Here is a 24,645-nt window from a genome sequence, read left to right as displayed (position 1 = left end):
GGGGGGAGATGAGATCAGTCTAATTTCTGTCTAATTTGGCTCCTAGAATATCATTTTGTCCAGTTAGAGGAATTGAGAATGATCATTTGCATCAGGGACGTTTCCTTATTGAATCAGCACTGAGCCTCTGTTCGCCAGCTCACAGGAGAAGCACTTATTGGGTTAAAAGCTCATCTCGTATGGTTTATTTTAAATATACTTTATGCTTCATAGCCACTCTAGCGTTAGATAAAAGATATCAGGGCGATCTGACTCTCAGCACGCTCTCTTTCTCTTTTTCTTTCTGTCTCTCTTAGTCTTTTTTTTTCTCCTCTCCTCAGCGTTTCAACCTTCAATTTTCTTTTGTATACCCCCCTATTCTTTTCTCTCCTGTATCAATATTGTATTGAGTTGGTGTTTGTGGCCCTTTATTTGAGAACTCTGCAGTAGGTCTGCAGATCGCAGTCTTTTTCTGGAATGGTGCCCTCTAAATAATGATAAATTACTTGAGCAGTATGCCATTTGCTAATTATATCCATGATTTACTACACAGCCCGACTTAAATCATTCAAACCAGCCTTGCGTAACAATGCCTTTTTTTCCTTTTATAAAATGGTTTCCATGTGTATAATCTAAACAGTTTATGGCCCCATATAGAAATGAGCATACACAAAAAAAAAACTACAAACCATGCCTTTTCATTTCTTTTCCCACCAATCCCCCTCTCTTTTTACACCATCACTATTATCCCTCTAACAGAAATTCCACTCTGGGAACTTTTTATATGTATATATATAAAAAAAAAAAAAAAAAAATCCGCCTTAGCATTTTTCCCCCTTCTCTGTTCATTGTTTAATGAATCCAAATCTGGCTCAGACTCCAAGCCTATTATAATTGCTAGCAGGATGTGTTCTATTTCAACATAAGTATCATTCCAATGGAAGCCTCTGCCACTACTGGCAGAATAATGCTGGTGTTATACCATTATCAAGAATATTCATTAATATGGATGCACAGCATGAATAAATATATGTAAATGTTACACAACAGATTCACCCCTCTTTTACCGTAATATAAATCTCTTTGATATGTGTACCCTGTAGTGAATCACATTGTTCTTTATCATAGGGCTTCATTGCACCAAGCATGTGGTTCACATATGTAGCCGTTTCTTTTTTTCATCTTCTTTTCTTTGTTATTTAAACTCATTGACTTGTGTTTTTTTTTTTTTAGTGCATCATCCATATTTTGTTCCACAGTGCGGCAGTGGCCGGGGAGATGTTATGGCATGGCTGATTTATGCTTCTCAAGATAAACTGCAAATAGGGAATGTCCCAGAAATTGCACTCTCATCGCCAAGGCACGGGCCTGACAGCAAACAAGGCCAGAACAGAGGCACAATGACCCAACTGCAGGCACACAAACACACACACACACACACACACACACAAACATACAAATAGACCGAGCCGCACCCTCAGCCCCAGCCCTTACCCGTGCAACACAGATACGATCGAGACAGTTTTGTTGTCAGCTGAAAATATTCTCTTGTAGTGGACTGAAAGCACATATGGTGAAATGTTTTTTTTCACGGTGTTGATGTGAGTGATGGCTCACTTGGTGGGGCTGGATCGACCCATATTCAGATGCCTACTCCACAGCCCTACCCCCGTCCCAAAAACACACACACACACACACACACACACACACACACACACATACACTTGCAATAATACACCCACACATGATTAAAGCAGAGCCAATGTCTGTGAAAGAGCAAAGACATTCTATATTGAACGCACAATCCTGTTCATTATCACTTTGTGTTTTACTTTTTTTTTTCATTTTGAGCTTTGTTATTTTCGTCTTCCCTCATCCTTTTTCCACGAGTTAGACATTTGTTTTGAACTTGAAGCGTTGCAATTGCGAAATATCCTCTCTTTTTTTTTATTACAGAAGTTAATGAAATGCATATCTTTTATGTGAGCTCTACCCATTTGACCTAATTTTCTTTGTTCAGGGAGGTTACATGACCCTGGGGTCCACATTCCCTGCTCCAATAAATAGATTTTGATATCCAGTCAATCTAATAATCAGGTTAATTATTCACTGTTTTTCCTGTCTTTTTCCTTTCTGTTTCTCTGTCTCTTTCTTGGCCTCTCAGGAGAGAAACCCTACCGGTGCCCTCATTGTGACTATGCCGGCACCCAGTCTGCCAGTCTGAAGTACCACCTGGAGCGCCACCACCGTGAGCGTCAAAACGGCTCCACCACCTCAGGCCCATCCTCTTGCCACACCCCTTCTTCTGACCACAAAGAGGATCATGGGAAGGCAACCGGTGGCGGCATCTTTGCCCGACCAGACGTCCTCCGTAATGTTTTCAAGAGCATGCCTCCCAACCTAGACTTCAGGGGGGGTCCATTGCTGCCACATCAGTGGGCAACGGCCGGCATGATGTCTTCGCATGACCGAGATCGTGAGCGTGGAGACCGGCGCTTTGACTCCGCCTCTTCAGCGGAGAACATGAAGACTGCTGACGGCCCGTCCGCCCTGATCTCAACAGCGACAGATAGCTTCTCTGACCTGAGCAGGGCTTACCAAAGCATGATGGGAAACGGAGTCCACTTTCAAGGTTCTCTCCAAGCCTTCATGGACAGCTTTGTCCTCAGCTCCATGAAGAAAGATGCAAAGGACAACCAGAGTCCAGTCCAGCTCCAGGCCCAGTGCTACCACGACAATGGCGAGCCCAAAGCCAAGCGGGCCGTCTCGGCTGACCAGGAAAGAGAAGATAAGGCTGAAGCCAAAAAGAACTCTGAGCCAGGCAAACCCGGGTCCCAGTATGAACCTCTTGATCTGTCTGTGTCAGTCCGGCCAGAGTCTGCATCTGGATCCCTCCCTGGCTCTTCAGTCACCATCCATGATAACGTGGCATGGCACGGCTGCCTCTTCTGCTCCTTCTCCACCTCCTCATTGGAGCTCATGGCTCTGCACCTCCAGGCCAACCACCTGGGTAAGGCCCAACAGCAGCGGTCTGATACAGGAAAGGAGCTTTACGGAGAGACCACCTCCACTAATCACTCCTCCAACACTAAGACGTCGGGTATGGCCCCTGACAAAGATGGAGACAGAGATGGAGATAAAAGCCAGGGAGGCTGGAACAATCACATGGACCAGCCCTACAACCCCTTCCAGAGTGACTTCTACAGGCGCTTTGGTGGGTTGTATGATGGATCCCCGAGGGCCAACCAGGGTCTTCAAGCGTATTTAGCCCCAGCAGAGCAGGGTCTGGACCTACCAACCCAGGCCTTTGGAGGAGCACCTTTAGCTGGGGATGACCACATCGATGAGAAGGGCTCCCGTGGAGACATTGAAGAGGACCAGGTTGGATCGGATACAGAGGTTGCAAAGGCTGAGGGGCGCAGTGCCAGTGGGACCCCCTCAACCACCCCCAAGAGACAGCAGCAACATAATCACTCTGAAGAAGAGGATGAGGAGGGAGGAGTGGGTGAAGAAGAGGAAGAAAGAGATGAGTATGGGCAAATGGACGTGGAGCGAGACAGAGAAGGAAGTCCAGCTTCGGACCACCTCCAGAACCATTCCAAACATCTCCAAGACAATTCTCTGCCACCAAGGGGTGGGGGTGGTTTGGCAGCATCTTCCTCTGCCATGACACAACTTTCTCTGGTTCCCAAAGCCAAGAACCAAGCTTTGCCACTGGAGAAGCAGTGGCAGCAGGGCCTGGCCCTCCTGTCTCCCGGAGGCCCCCAAGGACTCTTGAAGGCTGAGCAGCAGAGTCACCTAGAGCAGCAGATGAACATGCTATCTGTCCTCCGAGCCTACAGCAACGACAACCTCCCTGCATTCAACGGCCTGGGCGGCGGAGCATCTACAGGGGGCATGAAGAGGCCAGATGCACCTGGTGAGTGTTTTATCCCCTTACTGGCACTATAAATACTGTAAAGCACACACAGTAGAAAACCACACATAAAGAATCTTGACTACACACGTGTTTGAATCACAAATTCAATTTTTCCCAGCACTGCATACACAAAAGCACTAAACACACAAGACAAACACATATCATTTTTTTCCCCTCACACCCACAAAGGAATCTCAGACACTCACTAAAGGTCTTGAGATTGGCGCTGAAGTGATTTCAGCCTTATTTCAAGCAAGTTTAGAAGCCATCAGCCTGCCGACTAGCAACAGATTAATCTTTATTACACGTTTATATTACTGGAAGTGCAGCGCCTCCCTCCCGCTCCACAGCATGGAGGGAATAACCCTGGATGAGTAAGAGCAGGACCTCAGCTCCCTGTGCCATCTCCTCCACATGTCTCTTAACTATCTTAGTTCTCATAAAGCCGGCTCCCAAAACCCCATTACTTTATAAGCCTCGTCGATCTATGACCCTGTGAAAAATGAACTGTCAACTTTCATGATTCTGCTAAGGTTACAGCCGCTCCTTGAGACTCAAGAAGGAAATGCAGTTTTTTTTCTTCTATTTTCTCTTTTTTACTATGTTCTTTGGCGGATTAGGGGTGGTTGCTAAAGTGTCTCTATACAATAGAAAGAAAGTACAAATCCAAAGTTGGTGTTGAGCTTTGAAACGGACTATAGAGACTAGGGAATACAGAAAAGAGGAAAACGACTTGCTGTGGTGGTGTTGGCTGAGATCTATCAGTGACAACTCCTTCACAACGGAAGTGAGATATTTGTTTATGCTGAGTAGACAATTGCCCATATTTGAATCAAACTTCCAAACAACAAAAAAAAGCATATATTTATTTACAGAAAATGGTTTATTATTTCAGTTTCATTTAGTCCCAGACACAGTGTGTTGTAATCTACAATGTTTATTTATGTGCTTTCTCTTAGCTGGGATGTCACATTTTTGTCAGATTTTATATACAAATCATTTTTGATCTAATCGTATCGTTATATTATGCCCCCCCCCCCACACACACACACACACACACTGTTGGCTTTGTTATAGCTCAATAGGTAGCCCAAAATCCTACATATGTTTCTTTCTGTGGCTAACAGAAGAATGCCAATGAAATGTAGAGCTCATGTCCATAGGCACACATTCATAAAAGGTACAGTAGATAGAAGATACAATAATCTATAATAGTGACCCCTTTTTTTAATTAAGCAATGCAGAATTCTTTTTCAAAATAGTATCTGTTGTCATGGAGCTAGGCTCTCTGCATAGCTTGACATCATGGAAGCATTTTAACCAAGATTGATATATGATTACATACACTGAATGTGTACTATATAATTGAGAAATGCCTTTGTGTAAGAATGCCTTACTTATTGTCTAAAGCTTTGTGTGTGCAGTGCCCTTTGTCACTAGAGGCTTTCTCTGTTTTTACATGCCAGTTTCTTCTAGTCTGACTGTAATTAACAGTTATTATGTGTGCAGCTTCTTGTCAAGAGATATTCTTCATTCAGGCCTCTAGGATGGCACTAAAGATTACAGGACAATCCAGGCATGCTGTGGTGTTCTTGAATGAATATGACTGAGGTTTTGAACTCAGTTTGATAAAGCTCTTACAGCTTCTCGTACAGATTTCAACAGTGTTGTGTATTCATGCAGGTGGAATTTTTGGGTTTCTGTAAATAACATCACAGAGTACGGTCCAGACCGGCTCTTTTATGAAAAGCGCTGTGAGATAACTGCTGTTGGGATTTGAAAGTGTAGTAAAGGGCAGTTTGAAATCACCAGAATGATAGTCTGACAGGAAGATGCCTGAGTGGTGTGACGGGTCTTTTCCAGCACACGCTTCCTGTGGAAGTTTGTTTTTTGGAGGCTCTTGGTTGTCATTAGGTGTGAGAATGTGTGTTTGTGTTTCGGTGTTAACCCTGCGATGGACTGCATGCTGCAGATCCCACGTAAAGCAGTGTTTCTAGTATGGAATTGATAATTATAGTCCCTCCACTTCAAGTACTTCAAGTACTTCCCACGCTTCTACTACTACAAACAATTAGTATTAGTACTTTCGTCGTGACTGCGACAACTGCAAGTGCTTCTAATACCAAAGAGGCTGTTGTTGTTATGAATATTCTTAATCCTCAGTTTGTTATTTCTCACATTACTTCTTCTATTACTACAATTGCTTTAAATTACTACCACTCGTAGGACAAAGACCCTAAGTAAAACTAGCAATGCCACAAAGTCAAAAATAATTCATTACAAGTAAAGTCATAGATTTAATTTTTTTGCAAGTGTAAAAATTACGCGGAAGAATGATTCCAGACAAATATTATACTATATTATATTATATTATATTATATTATATTATATTATATTATTTTATATTATATCATATTAATTAGGGCTGCCAATCGATTCAAATATGTAATTGTGAGTAATCGCATGGTTGTCCATAGTTAACTTGTGATGTAATTGCAAATTAATTCCACATATTTTATCTGTTCTAAATGTACTTTAAACTTTTCAAGTTTTTAATGCTCAAGTGGTATTTGAGATTGGACGTACTCCGCTCAATCATCAACAGTACTTCAGTCTTATGGAGAGAACCATCTGGATTTGGAGCTCAACATTTTCTTTATTAGTTTCTGCTGAAGGAGCTTTGTTTCTGCTAGCTATCCACAACGCTACCGCTGCATCGCTTCCTGATTTACCAAACTACGGATCGCCCCGAGGCCCAAATCACAGAACGCTCTTGTGTTAATAATACGCCAAAAAAAAGCATTCCTTTTAAAGGAATTTGCGTTAACTCGATGTTATCACCTTCATTTTGGCAGCCCTAGTTATATCATAACATATATATTTGCCTTTATGGATACCAATGCATTAATGAGAAAGCAGTATTTTAATACTGGTCAAAGTGGAGCTACTTTTAAGTACTTATTTTATTCTGTTGAGTAGTCTGTTCTGCAACAAGGCTTCATATTTTGAATTCAATTTTCAATGTTCAATGAAATCTAGCTACAACTGTAAAGATATATTGGTCCCTGGAACGTAGTGACATAAAAGTATAAAGAAGCATAGAAAACATAAATAGTCATCGCGGAACTGTAATAAAGTTCTGTTTACATGTACTTGGGTACAATATACTCCCACCACTGTTGTTGAGACTACCATTGTTACTACTATCACTGCTACTGGGACTGCTGTCAGTTCCACTATACATGTGTGTTAAAGCTTGGATGAGAAAGTACACCCTCTTGTTTCATAGTAAAATGCACTGGTCCCTCTTGATGAGTCCACTTGTAAACCCCTTGTGTTGGGGGGTCACCCACATTCCACTGTTATTCGGTGGGCGGGGAAGGTGGGGGTAGCAAAGACAGCCGCCAAACTCAATTCAGAGCTGGCAAAATGTGATTATCTGGAGTGGGTTTGCATTAGGTTTGTATGCAAATACAGCATAAATCATTAATATCGAAATTCTCCCTTGAATCTGTGGGAGGTGTTGTAGGGCACGCGCTGCACGTCTGGAGTGGCCGTCTCTCATTAGTATACCCAGAGAAGGGGGGGGGGTGGGGAGGGGGGGGGGGTTACATTACACATGAATCTACTTGCACTCTGACACATAGACACATCCACACACACACACACACACACACACACACACACACACACGCAGATTCACACTGTCTGTAGTATTAAACCACACCTTCCTAAATTGGCCCAGGAATTGGATTTACCAATAAATGTCATTAACAGCTTCAGTGGCCCTGAGGTCTCTGTAATCAGACAAGGTATCTGGTTACTGAGGTACAGCGCGCTGTGCAAAGATTGATATGAACCCGCGCCGTTTGCTGTACTGTAGATGTGCTTAACGCAATCAATACTTGGCTGCAGTGGAGACCTATCTATAGCCATACATTATCAAACTTGAAGTATTACATTATTCAAACAGTGCTGTACATGCCACGACTGCTTGCGAACATCGCTCCTCACATCGTATTACTTACATTACCTAAGCCTCCCTTCCTCGTTCATTTCATATTATAAATGTGGACCGGGAGGACTTGAGAAGGTTGAGATTGACAAGCTGGAGTGAAAGTGTTGATAGGAGTGTAGGACTTTGGATGAGCGTGGCGAGGATTCCGGAAGGAGAAAAACGGCAAGTCTCGTAGCTGGAAGTGCTCTCACTTTGTGCTCTATAGTGAGTAAGTGTTACTGATAAAAACTGTCCGAGAGAGTCCCCTCCTGTACACACATTAGTTGACAGTACAAACGGTCTATTTCTGTGGACCTGTGAGGATGAACATGTATGGCGCTGCCTCAGTGTTGTACATACCTGAGGCATTGGGCAAGGTCTAGCTTTACTTTGACATACCCATATCCACGGTGTGATTTATAAACAGGCAAAGAGGATGAATGAATTTTGATCTTGCAAAAAAAAAAAAAACATGCACAAATGAAATCCCCCTATATAATACCATGGATACACTCGAACAAATTTAACGTAACCTACTGGCAACAATTGGCAGCAACTCACTGTGAATTATTTTTTACAGTAAAGGTACCGTACTTCCATTTACAGTATTTTATGTATTCATTGTAAAATACAAAACAATTAAACACAACAGTAGTTACAGTAGTTTACTTTTTACAGTACTATAGTGGCTATATTGTGATTTTTTTACAGTAATGCTTTGACTACTCTGATTTCAACTGTAATACTTAGACTACTGTGATTTTGTCATGCCAACAAGGTTGTAATGTAACTTTACAGCATTCTACTGTAAAAATCATATACAGTAGTGTTTCTGTGAAATCTAAAGTAGATAACTGTAGATTTACTGGCAACAATTGGCAGCAAGTCACTGTAAGTAAAAATACAGTAGTTTACTTTACTATTTACAGTACTTTAGGGGCTATATTGTGATTTTTGACAACAATGCTTTGACTACTGTGATTTCAATTGTAATACACTACTGTGATTTTGTCATGTTGACAATGTTTTAATGCAACTTTACAGCATTCTACTGTAAAAAGCAAATACTGTACAGTAGTGTTACTGTAAAATCTAAAGTAAATAACTGTAGATTTCACAGCCATTATTTACAGTGTATACTATCACTCGGCCAGCCATACCAAAATACGTATCTATGAACTTGAGAAATCAATGGAAGATAATCTCAAAATGAAATAGCACAATGTGGTGTCAACATGAATGCCGTTGGTAGCGGGCATCCCGGAGCTCTGTAGCGGCTAAACACACCTACCTATCTAACTGCAGCTCGATGGCACTATAGACTGTTCAGCTTTCAGCACTTTACCCCGTTTAAAATACTTCTTTTTGTGGTATATAATGGTCTGTTGGTGAAGTGGCATTGATCACTTTGACGGGGAGGGGTTAAGGAAGTTTCATCTCAAATACTGCACTGGTAATGTCACTAGTGGCCAATTACCTCTGTCAGTAGAAGTGCGCTCCTGCCTGCCTTCATTTTGAGGGATGTGAACCCATGAGTGCTAAGGTCATATTAGAGCAAAATGCAAGACATGTACAGACCACACACACACACACACACACACACACACACACACACACACACACACACACCTCCATCTACACAGGCTCAGGCCCGACAAGCATGCATAACCATGTTTCGCACACATTCCAAATGGTGCACACGCAGTACGTAAACACAAGTAGATCCGAAATGCACTTGTCGTCTGTGCTCACCGCTCCAATATATTTAAAGCTTAATTTTATGGAAAACTGGCATAAAGTGATGGCTCTCCGAGGGCATTTGTGTTTATTTCCACTTTGCCTCGCTCAGTACACATCAAGAGAAGTGTCAAAACATACAATCTTCTGTGCTTTTCATTCTCATTTTAGTATGGAGATGGTCATTAATCTTTATTTCCCCGCATGAACATTAACAACCTTTTATAAGAAAAAAAGACAGAGAGCAGGGGGGGGGGGGGGAGAAGATCAGTCTAATTTCTGTCTAATTTGGCTCCTGAATATCATTTTGTCCAGTTAGAGGAATTGAGAATGATCATTTGCATCAGGGACGTTCCTTATTGAATCAGCACTGGCCTCTGTTCGCCAGCTCACAGGAGAAGCACTTATTGGGTTAAAAGCTCATCTCGTATGGTTTATTTTAAATATACTTTTGCTTCATAGCACCTAGCGTTAGAAAAAGATATCAGGGCGATCTGACTCTCCAGCACGCTCTCTTTCTCTTTTTCTTTCTGTCCTCTTAGTCTTTTTTTTTCCTCTCCTCAGCGTTTCAACCTTCAATTTCTTTTGTATACCCCCCTATTCTTTTCTCTCCTGTCAATATTGATTGATTGGTGTTGTGGCCCTTTATTGAGAACTCTGCAGTAGGTCTGCAGATCGCAGTCTTTTTTGCGAATGGTGCCCTCTAAATAATGATAAATTCTTGAGCAGTATGCCATTTGCTAATTTATTCCATGATTTACACACAGCCCGACTAAATCATTCAAACCAGCTTGCGAACAATGCCTTTTTTTTCCTTTATAAAATGGTTTCCATGTGTATAATCTAAACAGTTTATGGCCCCATATAGAAATGAGCTACACAAAAAAAAACTACAAACCATGCTTTTCATTTTCTTTCCCACCATCCCCCTCCTTTTACACCATCACTATTATCCCTCTAACAGACTTCCACTCTGGGAACTTTTTATATGTATATATAAAAAAAAAAAAAAAAAAAATCCACCTTAGCATTTTTCCCCCTCTCTCTGTTCATGTATTTATGAATCCAAATCTGGCTCAGACTCCAAGCCTATTATAATTGCTAGCAGGATGTGTTCTATTTCAACATAAGTATCATTCCAATGGAAGCCTCTGCCACTACTGGCAGAATAATGCTGGTGTTTATACCATTATCAAGAATATTCATAAGATGGTGCCACCATGAATAATATATGAAAGGTTACACAACAGATTCACCCTCTTTACGTATATAAATCTCTTGAATGTGTACCCTGTAGTGAATCACATTGTTCTTTATCATAGGGCTTCATTGCACCAAGCAGTGGTTCACATATGTAGCCTTTCTTTTTTTTCATCTTCTTTTCTTTGTTATTTAAACTCATTGACTGTGTTTTTTTTGTTTTTTTTTTTTTAGTGCATCATCCTATTTTGTTCCACAGTGCGGCAGTGCCGGGGAGATGTTATGGCATGGCTGATTATGCTTCTCAAGATAAACTGCAAATAGGGAATGTCCAAGAAATTGCAACTCTCATCGCCAAGGCACGGGCGCTGACAGCAAACAAGGCCAGAACAGAGGCACATGACCCCACGCAGGCAACACAAACACACACACACACACACAACAACACACAACATACAACTAGACCGAGCCGCACCCTCAGCCCCAGCCCTTCCCCGTGCAACACAGATACGATCGAGACAGTTTGTTTGTTGTCACTGAAATATTATCTCTTGTAGTGGACTGAAAGCACCATATGGTGAAATGTTTTTTTTCACGGTGGTTGATGTGAGTGGCTCACTTGGTGGGGCTGGATCGACCCATATTCAGATGCCTACTCCACAGCCCTACCCCCGTCCCAAAACACCACCACACAACACACACAACACACACACACACACACACACACACAACACAAACACACACACATACCTTGCAATAATACACCCACACTGATTAAAGCAGAGCCATGTCTGTGAAAGAGCAAAGACATTCTAATTGAACGCACATCCTGTTCATATCACTTTGTGTTTTACTTTTTTTTTTCATTTTGAGCTTTGTTATTTTCGTCTTCCCTCATCCTTTTTCCACGAGTTAACATTTGTTTGAACTTGAAGCGTTGCAATTGCGAAATATCCTCTCTTTTTTTTATTACAGAAGTTAATGAAATGCCTATCTTTTATGTGAGCTCTACCCATTTGACCTAATTTTCTTGTTCAGGAGGTTACATGACCTGGGTCCACATTCCCTGCTCCAATAATAGATTTTGAATCCAGTCAATCTAATAATCAGGTTAATTATTCACGTTTTTCTTCTTTTTCCTTGTCGTTTCTCTGTCTCTTTCTGGCCTCTCAGGAAGAAACCCTACCGGTGCCCATTGTGACTATGCCGCACCCAGTCTGCCAGTCTGAAGTACCACCTGGAGCGCCACCACCGTGAGTCGTCAAAACGGCTCCACCACCTCAGGCCCTCCTCTTGCCACACCCCTTCTTCTGACCACAAAGAATCATGGGAAGGCAACCGTGGCGGCATCTTTGCCACCAGACTCCTCCGTAATGTTTTCAAGAGCATGCCTCCCACCTAGACTTCAGGGGGGTCCTTGCTGCCACTCAGTGGGCAACGGCCGGCATGATGTCTTCGCATGACCGAGATCGTGAGCGTGGAGACCGGCGCTTTGACTCCGCCTCTTCAGCGGAGAACATGAAGACTGCTGACGGCCCGTCCGCCCTGATCTCAACAGCGACAGATAGCTTCTCTTGACCTGAGCGGGCTTACCAAAGCATGATGGGAAACGGAGTCCACTTTCAAGGTTCTCTCCAGCCTTCATGACAGCTTTGTCCTCAGCTCCATGAAGAAAGATGCAAAGGACAACCAGAGTCCAGTCCGCTCCAGCCCAGTGCTACCACGACAATGGCGAGCCCAAAGCCAAGCGGGCCTTCTCGGCTGACCAGGAAAGAGAAGATAAGGCTGAAGCCAAAAGAACTCTGGACCAGGCAAACCCGGTCCCGTATGAACCTCTTGATCTGTCTTGTGTCAGGCCGCCAAGTCTGCATCTGGATCCCTCCCTGGCTCTTCAGTCACCATCCTGAAACGTGGCATGGCACGGCCTGCCTCTTCTGCTCCTTTCTCCACCTCCTCATTGGAGCTCATGGCTTGCACCTCCAGGCCACCCACCTGGGTAAGGCCCAACGGCAGCGGTCTGATACAGGAAAGGAGCTTTACGGAGAGACCACCTCCACAATCACTCCTCCAACACTAAGACGTCGGTATGCCCCTGACAAAGATGGAGACAGAGATGGAGATAAAGCCAGGGAGGCTGGAACAACACATGGACCAGCCCTACACCCCCTTCCAGTGACTTCTACAGACGCTTTGGTGGGTTGTATATGGATCCCCGAGGCCAACCAGGTCTTCAAGCTTATTTAGCCCCAGCAAGGCAGGGTCTGGACCTACCAACCAGGCCTTTGGAGGAGCACCTTTAGCTGGATGACCACATCGATGAGAAGGGCTCCCGTGGAGACATTGAAGAGGACCAGGTTGATCGGATACAGAGGTTGCAAAGGCTGAGGGGCGCAGTGCCAGTGGGACCCCCTCAACCACCCCCAAGAGACAGCAGCAACATAATCACTCTGAAGAAGATGAGGAGGGAGGAGTGGGTGAAGAGAGAGAAGAAAGAGAGAGTATGGCACAATGGACTGGAGCGAGACAGAGAAGGAAGTCCAGCTTCGGACCACCTCCAGAAACCATTCCAAACATCTCCAAGACAATTCTCTGCCACCAAGGGTGGGGGTGGTTTGGCAGCATCTTCCTCGCCATGACACAACTTTCTCGTTCCCAAAGCCAAGAACCAAGCTTTGCCACTGAGAAGCAGTGGCAGCAGGGCCTGCCCTCCTGTCTCCCGGAGGCCCCCAAGGACTCTTGAAGGCTGAGCAGCAGAGTCACCTAAGCAGCAGATGAACATGATCTGTCCTCCGAGCCTACAGCAACGACAACCTCCCGCATTCAACGGCCTGGGCGGCGGAGCATCTACAGGGGGCATGAAGAGGCCAGATGCACCTGTGAGTGTTTTATCCCCTTACTGGCACTATAAATACTGTAAAGCACCCAGTAGAAAACCACACATAAGAATCTTGACTACACCGTGTTGAATCACAATTCAATTTTTCCCAGCACTGCATACACAAAAGCCCTAAAACACACAAACACATATCATCATTTTTTTCCCTCACACCCCCAAAGGAATCTCAGACACTCACTAAAGGTCTTGAGATTGGCGCTGAAGTGATTTCAGCCTTATTTCAAGCAAGTTTAGAAGCCATCAGCCTGCCGACTAGCAACAAATTAATCTTTATTACACGTTTATATTACTGGAAGTGCAGCGCCTCCCTCCCGCTCCACAGCATGGGGAATAACCCTGGATGAGTAAGAGCAGGACCTCAGCTCCTGTGCCCATCTCCTCACATGTCTCTACTATCTTAGTTCTCATAAAGCCGGCTCCCAAAACCCCATTACTTTATAAGCCTCGTCGATCTATGACCCTGTGAAAAATGAACTGTCAACTTTCATGATCTGCTAAGGTTACAGCCCTCCTTGAGACTCAAGAAGGAATGCAGTTTTTTTTCTTCATTTTCTCTTTTTTACTATGTTCTTTGGCGGATTGGTGTGTTGCTAAAGTGTCTCTATACAATAGAAGAAGTACAAATCAAAGTTGGTGTTGAGCTTTGAAACGGACTATAGAGACTAGGGAATACAGAAAAGAGGAAAACGACTTGCTGTGGTGGTGTTGGCTAGATCTATCAGTGACAACTCCTTCACAAACGGAAGTGAGATATTGTTTATGCTGAGTAGACAATTGCCCATTTGTGAATCAAACTTCAACAACAAAAAAAAAAGCATATATTTATTTACGAAAATGGTTTATTATTTCAGTTTCATTTAGTCCCAGACACAGTGTGTTGTAATCTACAATTTTATTTATTGCTTTCTCTTAGCTGGGTGTCACATTTTCAGATTTTATATACATCATTTTTGATCTAATCGTATCGTTATATTATCCCCCCCCCCCCACCACACACACACACACACGGTTGGCTTTGTTTTCAATAGTAGCCCAAAATCCTACATTTTCTGTTCTTTCTGTGGCTAACAGAAGAATGCCAATGAAATGTAGATCTCTGTCCATAGGCACACATTCATAAAAGGTACAGTAGATAGAAGATACAATAATCTATAATAGTGACCCCTTTTTTTAATTAAGCAATGCAGAATTCTTTTTCAAAATTATACTGTGTCATGGAGCTAGGCTCTCGGCATAGCTTGACATCATGGAAGCATTTTAACCAAGATTGATATATGATTACATACACTGAATGTGACTATATAATTGAGAAATGCCTTTGTAAAGATGCCTTACTTATTGTCTAAAGCTTTGTGTGTGCAGTGCCCTTTGTCACTAGAGGCTTTCTCTGTTTTTACATGCCAGTTTCTTCTAGTCTGACTGTAATTAACAGTTATTATGTGGCAGCTTCTTGTCAAGAGATTATTCTATTCAGGCCTCTAGGATGGCACTAAAGATTACAGGACAATCCAGGCATGCTGTGGTGTTTCTTGAATGAATATGACTGAGGTTTTGAACTCAGTTTGATAGCTCTTACAGCTTCTCGTACAGATTTCACCAGTGTGTTGTGTCATGCAGGTGGAATTTTTGGGTTTCTGTAAATAACATCACAGAGTACGGTCCAGACCGGCTCTTTATGAAAAGCGCTGTGAGATAACTGCTGTTGGATTTGAAATTGTAGTAAAGGCAGTTGGAAATCACAGAATGATAGTCTGACAGGAAGATGCCTGAGTGGTGTGACGGGTCTTTTCAGCACACGCTTCCTGTGGAGTTTGTTTTTTGGAGCTCTTGGTTGTCATTAGGTGAGGAATGTTGTTTTTGTTTCGTGTTAACCCTGCGATGGACTGCATGCTGCAGATCCCACGTAAAGCAGTGTTTCTAGTATGGAATTGATAATTATAGTCCCTCCACTTCAAGTACTTCAAGTACTTCCCACGCTTCTACTACTACAAACAATTAGTATTAGACTTTCGTCGTGACTGCGACAACTGCAAGTGCTTCTAATACCAAGAGGCTGTTGTTGTATGAATATCTTAATCCTCAGTTGTTATTTCTCACATTACTTCTCTATTACTACAATTGCTTTAAATTACTACCACTCGTAGGACAAAGACCCTAAGTAAACTAGCAATGCCCACAAAGTCAAAAATAATTCATTACAAGTAAAGCATATTTTAATTTTTTTGCAAGTGTAAAAATTACGCGGAAGAATGATTCCAGACAAATATATACTATATTATATTATATTATATTATATATATTATATTATATTTTAATTATATCTATTAATGGGCTGCCAACGATTCAATATGATCGTGAGTAATCGCATGGTTGTCCATAGTTAACTTGTGATGTAATTGCAAATTAATTCCACATATTTTTTCGTTCTAAATACTTTAAACTTTTCAAGTTTTAAATGCTCAAGTGGTATTTGAGATTGGACGTACTCGCTCATCATCAACAGTACTTCAGTCTTATGAGAGAACCATCTGGATTTGGAGCTCAACTTTTTCTTTATTAATTTCTGCTAAGGAGCTTTGTTTCTGCTAGCTATCCACAACGCTACCGCTGCTCGCTTCCTGATTACCAAACTACGGATCGCCCCGAGCCCAAATCACAGAACGCTCTGTTTTAATATACGCCAAAAAAAAGCATTCCTTTAAAGGAATTTCGTTAACTTGATGTTATCACCTTCATTTGGCAGCCCTAGTTATATCATACATATATATTTGCCTTTATGGATACCAATGCATTAATGAGAAAGCGATTATTTTAATACTGTGTCAAAGTGGAGCTACTTTTAAGTACTATTTTATTCTGTTGAGTAGTCTGTTCTGCAACAGGCTTCTATTTTGAATTCAATTTTCAATGTTCAATGTCTAGCTACAACTGTAAAGATATATTGGTCCCTGGAACTAGTGACATAAAAGTATAAAGAAGCATAGAAACATAATAGTCATCGCGGAACTGTAACTACACACACACACACACCACACACACACACACACACACACACACACACAAACACACCACTAGAGGCACATATGATGGTCTGCATAACACAGATACAGAAACCAAAACACTCACCACAAATATTACACAATACTGAGGCCTATGCAAATTGCTGAAAGTGGATATTTGTATTTTTTTAGAGCTTACTTAAATGATCTATGAGTATATACTAGGAGACAGCACACCATCTGAGACATGATTTGGATTTATTTAAAACAATATACTGTATATATTTAGACATGATGAATATGTTACCTGAAGCAAAAAGTTCAAAGTAATTCATTATAGGTTGTGTTTAGACATACTGTTTGCATTTGATTGACAGTACAATACAAAAATGTTGTTTTCCTTTTCTTTGTTTTGCATTTATCAGGGTTGCAAACAACACGAATAAAGCTGGCACTGATTTGGTTTGCAATCACTTTCCATTCTCCCTCATTGTCTAAATTCTCGCTATTTTGGGGTTTATCAGAAGTACGTTTGTCTACGAGCTGCATCGGTTCTTTCCTGCTGCAGTTTGCTTACTGTTTCCATTCCAACCCATTTTCTGTTACACAACCCTTATTTGTCAACCCCAGATTTATACATGAAACTTATATATTTGATTCTTCTCAATTTTATATTGTCCTACTGGAGATATTAAGGATTTTAACATAATATGTTTTGTTTTTAAATGTCCCATGACATGGTGCTCTTTGGATGCTTTTATATACCCTTAGTGGTCCCCTAATACTGCGGCTGAGCAGCAGAGTCAGCCTAGGCAGCAGATGAACATGCTATCTGTCCCCGACCTACAGCAACGACAACCTCCCTGCATTCACCAACTGGCCGCGGCGAGCATCTACAGGGGGCATGAGAGGCCAGATGCACCTGGTGAGTGTTTTATCCCCTTACTGGCACTATAAATACTGTAAGCACCACAGTAGAGAAACCACACATAAGAATCTTTGACACACACTGTTTGAATCACAAATTCAATTTTTCCAGCCCTGCATACACAAAAGCACTAAACAACACAAGACAACACATATCATTTTTTTCCCCTCACACCCACAAGGAATCTCAGACACTCACTAAAGGTCTTGAGATTGGCGCTGAAGTGATTTCAGCCTTATTTCAAGCAAGTTTAGAAGCCATCACCTGCCGACTAGCAACAGATTAATCTTTATTACACGTTTATATTACTGGAAGTGCAGCGCCTCCCTCCCGCTCCACAGCATGGAGGGAATAACCCTGGATGAGTAGAGCAGGACCTCAGCTCCCTGTGCCATCTCCTCCACATGTCTCTTAACTATCTTAGTTCTCATAAAGCGGCTCCCAAACCCCATTACTTTATAAGCCTCGTCGATCTATGACCCTGTGAAAAATGAACTGTCAACTTCATGTCTGCTAGGGTACAGCCGTCCTGTGAGACTCAAGAGGAATGCAGTTTTTTTTCTTCTATTTTCTCTTTTTTACTATGTCTTTGGCGGATTGGGGTGGTTGCTAAAGTGTCTCTATACAATAGAAGAAGTACAAATCCAAAGTTGGTGTTGAGCTTTGAAACGGACATAGGACTAGGGAATACAGAAAAGAGGAAAACGACTTGCTGTGGTGGGTGTTGGCTGAGATCTATCAGTGACAACTCCTTCACAACGGAAGTGAGATATGGTTTATGCTGAGTAGACAATTGCCCATATTTGATCAACTTCCAAACAACAAAAAAAAGCATATATTTATTTACAGAAAATGGTTTATTATTTCAGTTTCATTTAGTCCCAGACACAGTGTGTTGTAATCTACAATGTTTATTTATGTGCTTTCTCTTAGCTGGGATGTCACATTTTTGTCGATTTATATACAAATCTTTTTGATCATCGTATCGTTATATTATGCCCCCCCCCCACACACACAAACCACACACACTGTTGGCTTTGTTATAGCTCAATGGGTAGCCCAAAATCCTACATATGTTTCTTTCTGTGGCTAACAGAAAATGCCAATGAAATGTAGAGCTCATGTCCATAGGCACACATTCATAAAAGTACAGTAGATAGAAGATACAATAATCTATATAGTGACCCCTTTTTTATTAAGCAATGCAGAATTCTTTTTCAAAATAGTATCTGTTGTCATGGAGCTAGGCTCTCTGCATAGCTTGACATCATGGAAGCATTTTAACCAAGATTGATATATGATTACATACACTGAATGTGTACTATATAATTGAGAAATGCCTTTGTGTAAGAATGCCTTACTTATTGTCTAAAGCTTTGTGTGTGCAGTGCCCTTTGTCCTAGAGGCTTTCTCTTTTTTTTACATGCCAGTTTCTTCTATGCTACTGTAATTAACAGTTATGGTGTGCAGCTTCTTGTCAAGAGAATTCTTCATTCAGGCCTCTAGATGGCACTAAGATTACAGGACAATCCAGGCATGCTGTGGTGTTTCTTGAATGAATATGACTGAGGTTTTGAACTCAGTTTGAAAAGCTCTTACAGCTTCTCGTACAGATTTCAACAGTGTTTGTGTATTCATGCAGGTGGAATTTTTGGGTTTCTGTAAATAACATCACAGAGTACGGTCCAACCGCTCTTTATGAAAAGCGCTGTGAGATAACTGCTGTTGGGTTTGAAAGTGTAGTAAAGGGCAGTTTGAAATCACCGAATGATAGTCTGACAGGAAGATGCCTGAGTGGTGTGACGGGTCTTTTCAGCACACGCTTCTGTGGAAGTTTGTTTTTGGGAGGCTCTTGTTTGTCATTAGGTGTAGAATGTGTTTTGTGTTTCGGTGTTAACCCGGGCATGACTGCATGCTGCAGATCCCACGTAAAGCGTGTTTCTAGTATGGAATTGATAATTATAGTCCCTCCACTTCAAGTACTTCAAGTACTTCCCACGCTTCTACTACTACAACAATTAGTATAGTAACTTTCGTCGTGACTGCGACAACTGCAAGTGCTTCTAATACCAAAGAGGCTGTTGTTGTTATGATTTCTTAATCCTCAGTTGGTTATTTCCACATTACTCTTCTATTACTACAATTCTTTAATTACTACCACTCGTAGGACAAGACCCTAAGTAAAACTAGCAATGCCCACAAAGTCAAAAATAATTCATTACAAGTAAAGTCATAGATTTAATTTTTTTGCAAGTGTAAAAATACGCGGAAGAATGATTCCAGACAAATATTTACTATATTATATTTATATTATATTATATATTATATTATATTATTTATATTATATATATTAATTAGGGCTGCCAATCGATTCAAATATGTAATCGTGAGTATCCATGGTTGTCCATAGTTAACTTGTGATGTAATTGCAAATTAATTCCACATATTTTATCTGTTCTAAATGTACTTTAAACTTTTCAAGTTTTAAATGCTCAAGTGGTATTTGAGATTGGACGTACTCCGCTCATCATCAACAGTACTTCAGTCTTATGAGGAGACCCATCTGGATTTGGAGCTCAACTTTTCTTTATTAATTTCTGCTAAGGAGCTTTGTTTCTGCTAGCTATCCACAACGCTACCGCTGCATCGCTTCCTGATTTACCAAACTACGGATCGCCCCGAGCCCAAATCACAGAACGCTCTTGTGTTAATAATACGCCAAAAAAAGCTTCCTTTAAAGGAATTTGCGTTAACTTGATGTTATCACCTTCATTTTGGCAGCCCTAGTATATCATAACATATAATTTGCCTTTATGGATACCAATGCATTAATGAGAAAGCAGTATTTTAATACTGGTCAAGTGGACTACTTTTAAGTACTTATTTTATTCTGTTGAGTAGTCTGTTCTGCAACAAGGCTTTATATTTGTGAATTCAATTTCAATGTTCAATGAAATCTAGCTACAACTGTAAAGATATTGGTCCCTGGAACGTAGTGACATAAAAGTATAAAGAAGCATAGAAAACTAAATAGTCATCGCGAACTGTAATAAAGTTCTGTTTACATGTACTTGGGTACAATATACTCCCCCCCTGTTGTTGAGACTACCATTGTTACTACTATCACTGCTACTGGGACTGCTGTCAGTTCCACATACATGTGTGTTAAAGCTTGGATGAGAAAGTACACCCCTCTGGTTTCATAGTAAAATGCACTGGTCCCTCTTGATGAGTCCACTTGTAAACCCCTTGTGTTGGGGGGTCACCCACATTCCACTGTTATTCGGTGGGCGGGGAAGGTGGGGGTAGCAAGCAGCCGCCAAACTCAATTCAGAGCGCTGGCAAAATGTGATTATCTGGAGTGGGTTTGCATTAGTTTTGTAGCAAATACAGCATAATCATTAATATCGAAATTCTCCCTTGAATCTGTGGGAGGTGTTGTAGGGCACGCGCTGCACGTCTGGAGTGGCCGTCTCTTCTTAGTATACCCAGAGAGGGTGGGGGGGGGTGGGGTGGGAGGGGGGGGGGGGGGTTACATTACACATGAATCTACTTGCACTCTGACACATAGACACATCCACACACACCCACACACACACACACACCAACACACCGCAGATTCACACTGTCTGTAGTATTAAACCCACACCTTCTAAATTGGCCCAGATTGGATTTACCATAAATGTCATTAACAGCTTCATGGCCCTGGAGTCTCTGTAATCAGACAAGGTATCTGGTTACTGAGTTACAGCGCGCGTGGCAAGGATTGATATGAACCCGCGCCGTTTGCTGTACTGTGATGTGCTTAACGCAATCAATACTTGGCTGCAGTGGAGACCTATCTATAGCCATACATTATCAAACTTGAAGTATTACATTATTCAAACAGTGCTACTGCCACGACTGCTTGCGAACTCGCTCCTCACATCGTATTACTACATTATAAGCCTCCTTCCTCGTTCATTTCATATTATAAATGTGGACCGGGGAGGACTTGAGAAGGTTAGATTGACAAGCTGGAGTGAAAGTGTTGATAGGAGTGTAGGACTTGGAGAGCGTGGCGAGGATTCCGGAAGGAGAAAAACGACAGTCTCGTAGCTGGAGTGTGCTCTCACTTTGTGCCTATAGTGAGTAAGTGTTACTGATAAAACTGTCCGAGAGAGTCCCTCCTGTACACACATTAGTTGACAGTACAAACGGCCTATTTCGTGGACCTGTGAGATGAACATGTATGCGCTGCCTCAGTGTTGTACATACCTGAGGCATTGGGCAAGGTCTAGCTTTTCTTGACATACCCATATCCACGTGTGATTTAATAACACGGCAAAGAGGATGAATGAATTTTGATCTTGCAAAAAAAAAAAAAAAACATGCCAAATGAATCCCCTAATATAATACCATGGATACACTCGAACAAATTTAACGAACCTACTGCACATTGGCAGCAACTCACTGTGAATTATTTTACAGTAAAGGTACCGTACTTCCATTTACAGTATTTTATGTATTCATTGTAAAATACAAAACAATTAAACCAACAGTAGTTACAGTAGTTTACTTTTTACAGTACTATAGTGGCTATATTGTGATTTTTTACAGTATGCTTTGACTACTCTGATTTCAACTGTAATACTTAGACTACTGTGATTTTGTCATGCCAACAAGGTTGTAATGTAACTTTACAGCATTCTACTGTAAAATCATATACAGTAGTGTTTCTGTGAAATCTAAAGTAGATAACTGTAGATTACTGGCAACAATTGGCAGCAAGTCACTGTAAGTAAAATACAGTAGTTTACTTTACTATTTACAGTACTTTAGGGGCTATATTGGATTTTTGACAACAATGCTTTGACACTGTGATTTCAATTGTAATACACTACTGTGATTTTGTCATGTTGACAATGTTTTAATGCAACTTTACAGCATTCTACTGTAAAAAGCAAATACTGTACAGTAGTGTTGCTGTAATCTAAAGTAAATATGTAGATTTCACAGCCATTATTTACAGTGTATACTACCTCCGTCAGCCATACCAAAATACGTATCTATGAACTTGAGAAATACAATGGAAGATAATCTCAAAATGAATAGCACATGTGGTGTCACATGAATGCCGTTGGTAGCGGGCATCCCGGAGCTCTGTAGCGGCTAAACAACCTACCTATCTAACTGCAGCTCGATGGCACTATAGACTGTCAGCTTTCACACTTTACCCCGTTTAAAATACTTCTTTTTGTGGTATATAATGTTCTGTTGGTGAGTGGCATTGATCACTTTGACGGGGAGGGGTTAAGGAGTTTCATCTCAAATACTGCACTGGTAATGTCACTAGTGGCCAATTCCCTCTGTCAGTAGAAGTGCGCTCCTGCCTGCCTTCATTTTGAGGATGTGAACCCATAGTGCTAAGGTCATATTAGAGCAAATGCAAGCATGTACAGACCCACACACACACCCACCCACACACACACACACACACCACACCACACACACACACACACACCACACACACAACACACACACACACACACACGTATTGTAGCTGTACGCAGAGAAGAGAGGAGAAGGCAAACATTGTGCGTGTTGTGTGTGAAATGGGTTCTGTAAGCAGTGTGGCAATTAAGCATATGGTGGGATTGGTGGGCTTGCTGTGAAGCGCAGATGTAGTGGATCAAAGTTGGCATTACTTGCAATTTCCACTACTCTGGTTTAAGTGGAAGAAAGGTAGACATTACAAATGAAGCTCTACACACACACACACACACACACCAACACACACACACACACCACACCCACACACACACACACACACACACACACCACACACCACACACACACACACACACACACCCACACCAAACACACCACTAGAGCACATATGATGGTCTGCATAACACAGATACAGAAACCAAACACTCACCACAAATTACACAATCTGAGGCCTATGCAAATTGCTGAAAGTGGTATTTGTATTTTTTTAGAGCTTACTTAAATGATCTATGAGTATATACTAGGAGACAGCACCCACTCTGAGACATGATTTGGATTTATTTAAAACAATACTGTATATATTTAGACATGATATATGTTTACCTGAACAAAAGTTCAAAGTATTCATTATGGTTGTGTTTGACATACTGTTTGCATTTGATTGACAGTACATACAAAATGTTGTTTTCCTTTTCTTTGTTTTGCATTTATCAGGGTTGCAAACAACCCGAATAAAGCGGGCACTGATTTGTTTTGCAATCACTTTCCATTCTCCCTCATTGTCTAAATTCTCGCTATTTTGGGGTTTATCAGATACGTTTGTCTACGACTGCATCGGTTCTTTTCCTGCTGCAGTTTGCTTACTGTTTCCATTCCAACCCATTTTCTGTTACACAACCCTTATTTGTCAACCCCAGATTTATACATGAAACTTATATTTTGATTCTTCTCAATTTTATATTGTCCTACTGGAGATATTAAGGATTTTAACAATATTTTTGTTTTTAAATGTCCCATGACATGGTGCTCTTTGGATGCTTTTATATACCCTAGTGGTCCCCTAATACTGTCTGAAGTCTCTTTAATAGACCTTAGTGGTCCCTAATACTTATCTGAAGTCTCTTATATAGACTTAGTGGCCCCCTAATACTGTATCTGAAGTCTCTTTTATATACCTTAGTGGTCCCCTAATACTGTATCTGAAGTCTCTTTATATAGACTTAGTGGTCCTTAATACGGTATCTGAAGTCTCTTTTATATGACCTTAGTGGGTCCCCTAATACTGTATCTGAAGTCTCTTTTATATAGACCTTAGTGTCCCCTAATACTGTATCTGAAGTCTCTTTTATATAGACCTTAGTGGTCCCTAATGTTCTGAGTCTCTTTTATATAGACCTTAGTGGTCCCTAAATACTGTCTGAAGTCTCTTAATACAGACCTTAGTGGTCCCCTAATACTGTATCTGAAGTCTCTTTTATATAGACCTTAGTGGTCCCCCTA

The 24,645-nt window shown here is 41.4% G+C and overlaps 1 protein-coding gene across 1 annotated transcript in view; it reads left to right on the top strand.

The window, feature by feature from the left end:
* Window positions 1-24,645, top strand: part of znf536 (zinc finger protein 536) — a gene marked incomplete at its 5' end in the record, with an annotated part of 312,490 nt that overhangs the window by 217,134 nt on the left and 70,711 nt on the right. Inside the window, 1 exon segment of the mRNA XM_032510927.1 lies at window positions 2,144-3,898. Coding sequence (XP_032366818.1) covers window positions 2,144-3,898 — 1,755 coding nt within the window.

The sequence above is a fragment of the Etheostoma spectabile genome, unplaced genomic scaffold (assembly GCF_008692095.1).
Source record: "Etheostoma spectabile isolate EspeVRDwgs_2016 unplaced genomic scaffold, UIUC_Espe_1.0 scaffold285, whole genome shotgun sequence".
In the NCBI taxonomy this organism is placed as follows: domain Eukaryota; kingdom Metazoa; phylum Chordata; class Actinopteri; order Perciformes; family Percidae; genus Etheostoma; species Etheostoma spectabile.
Note: the sequence above shows the minus strand (reverse complement) of the source record. Positions and strands in the feature narration are given on the sequence as shown.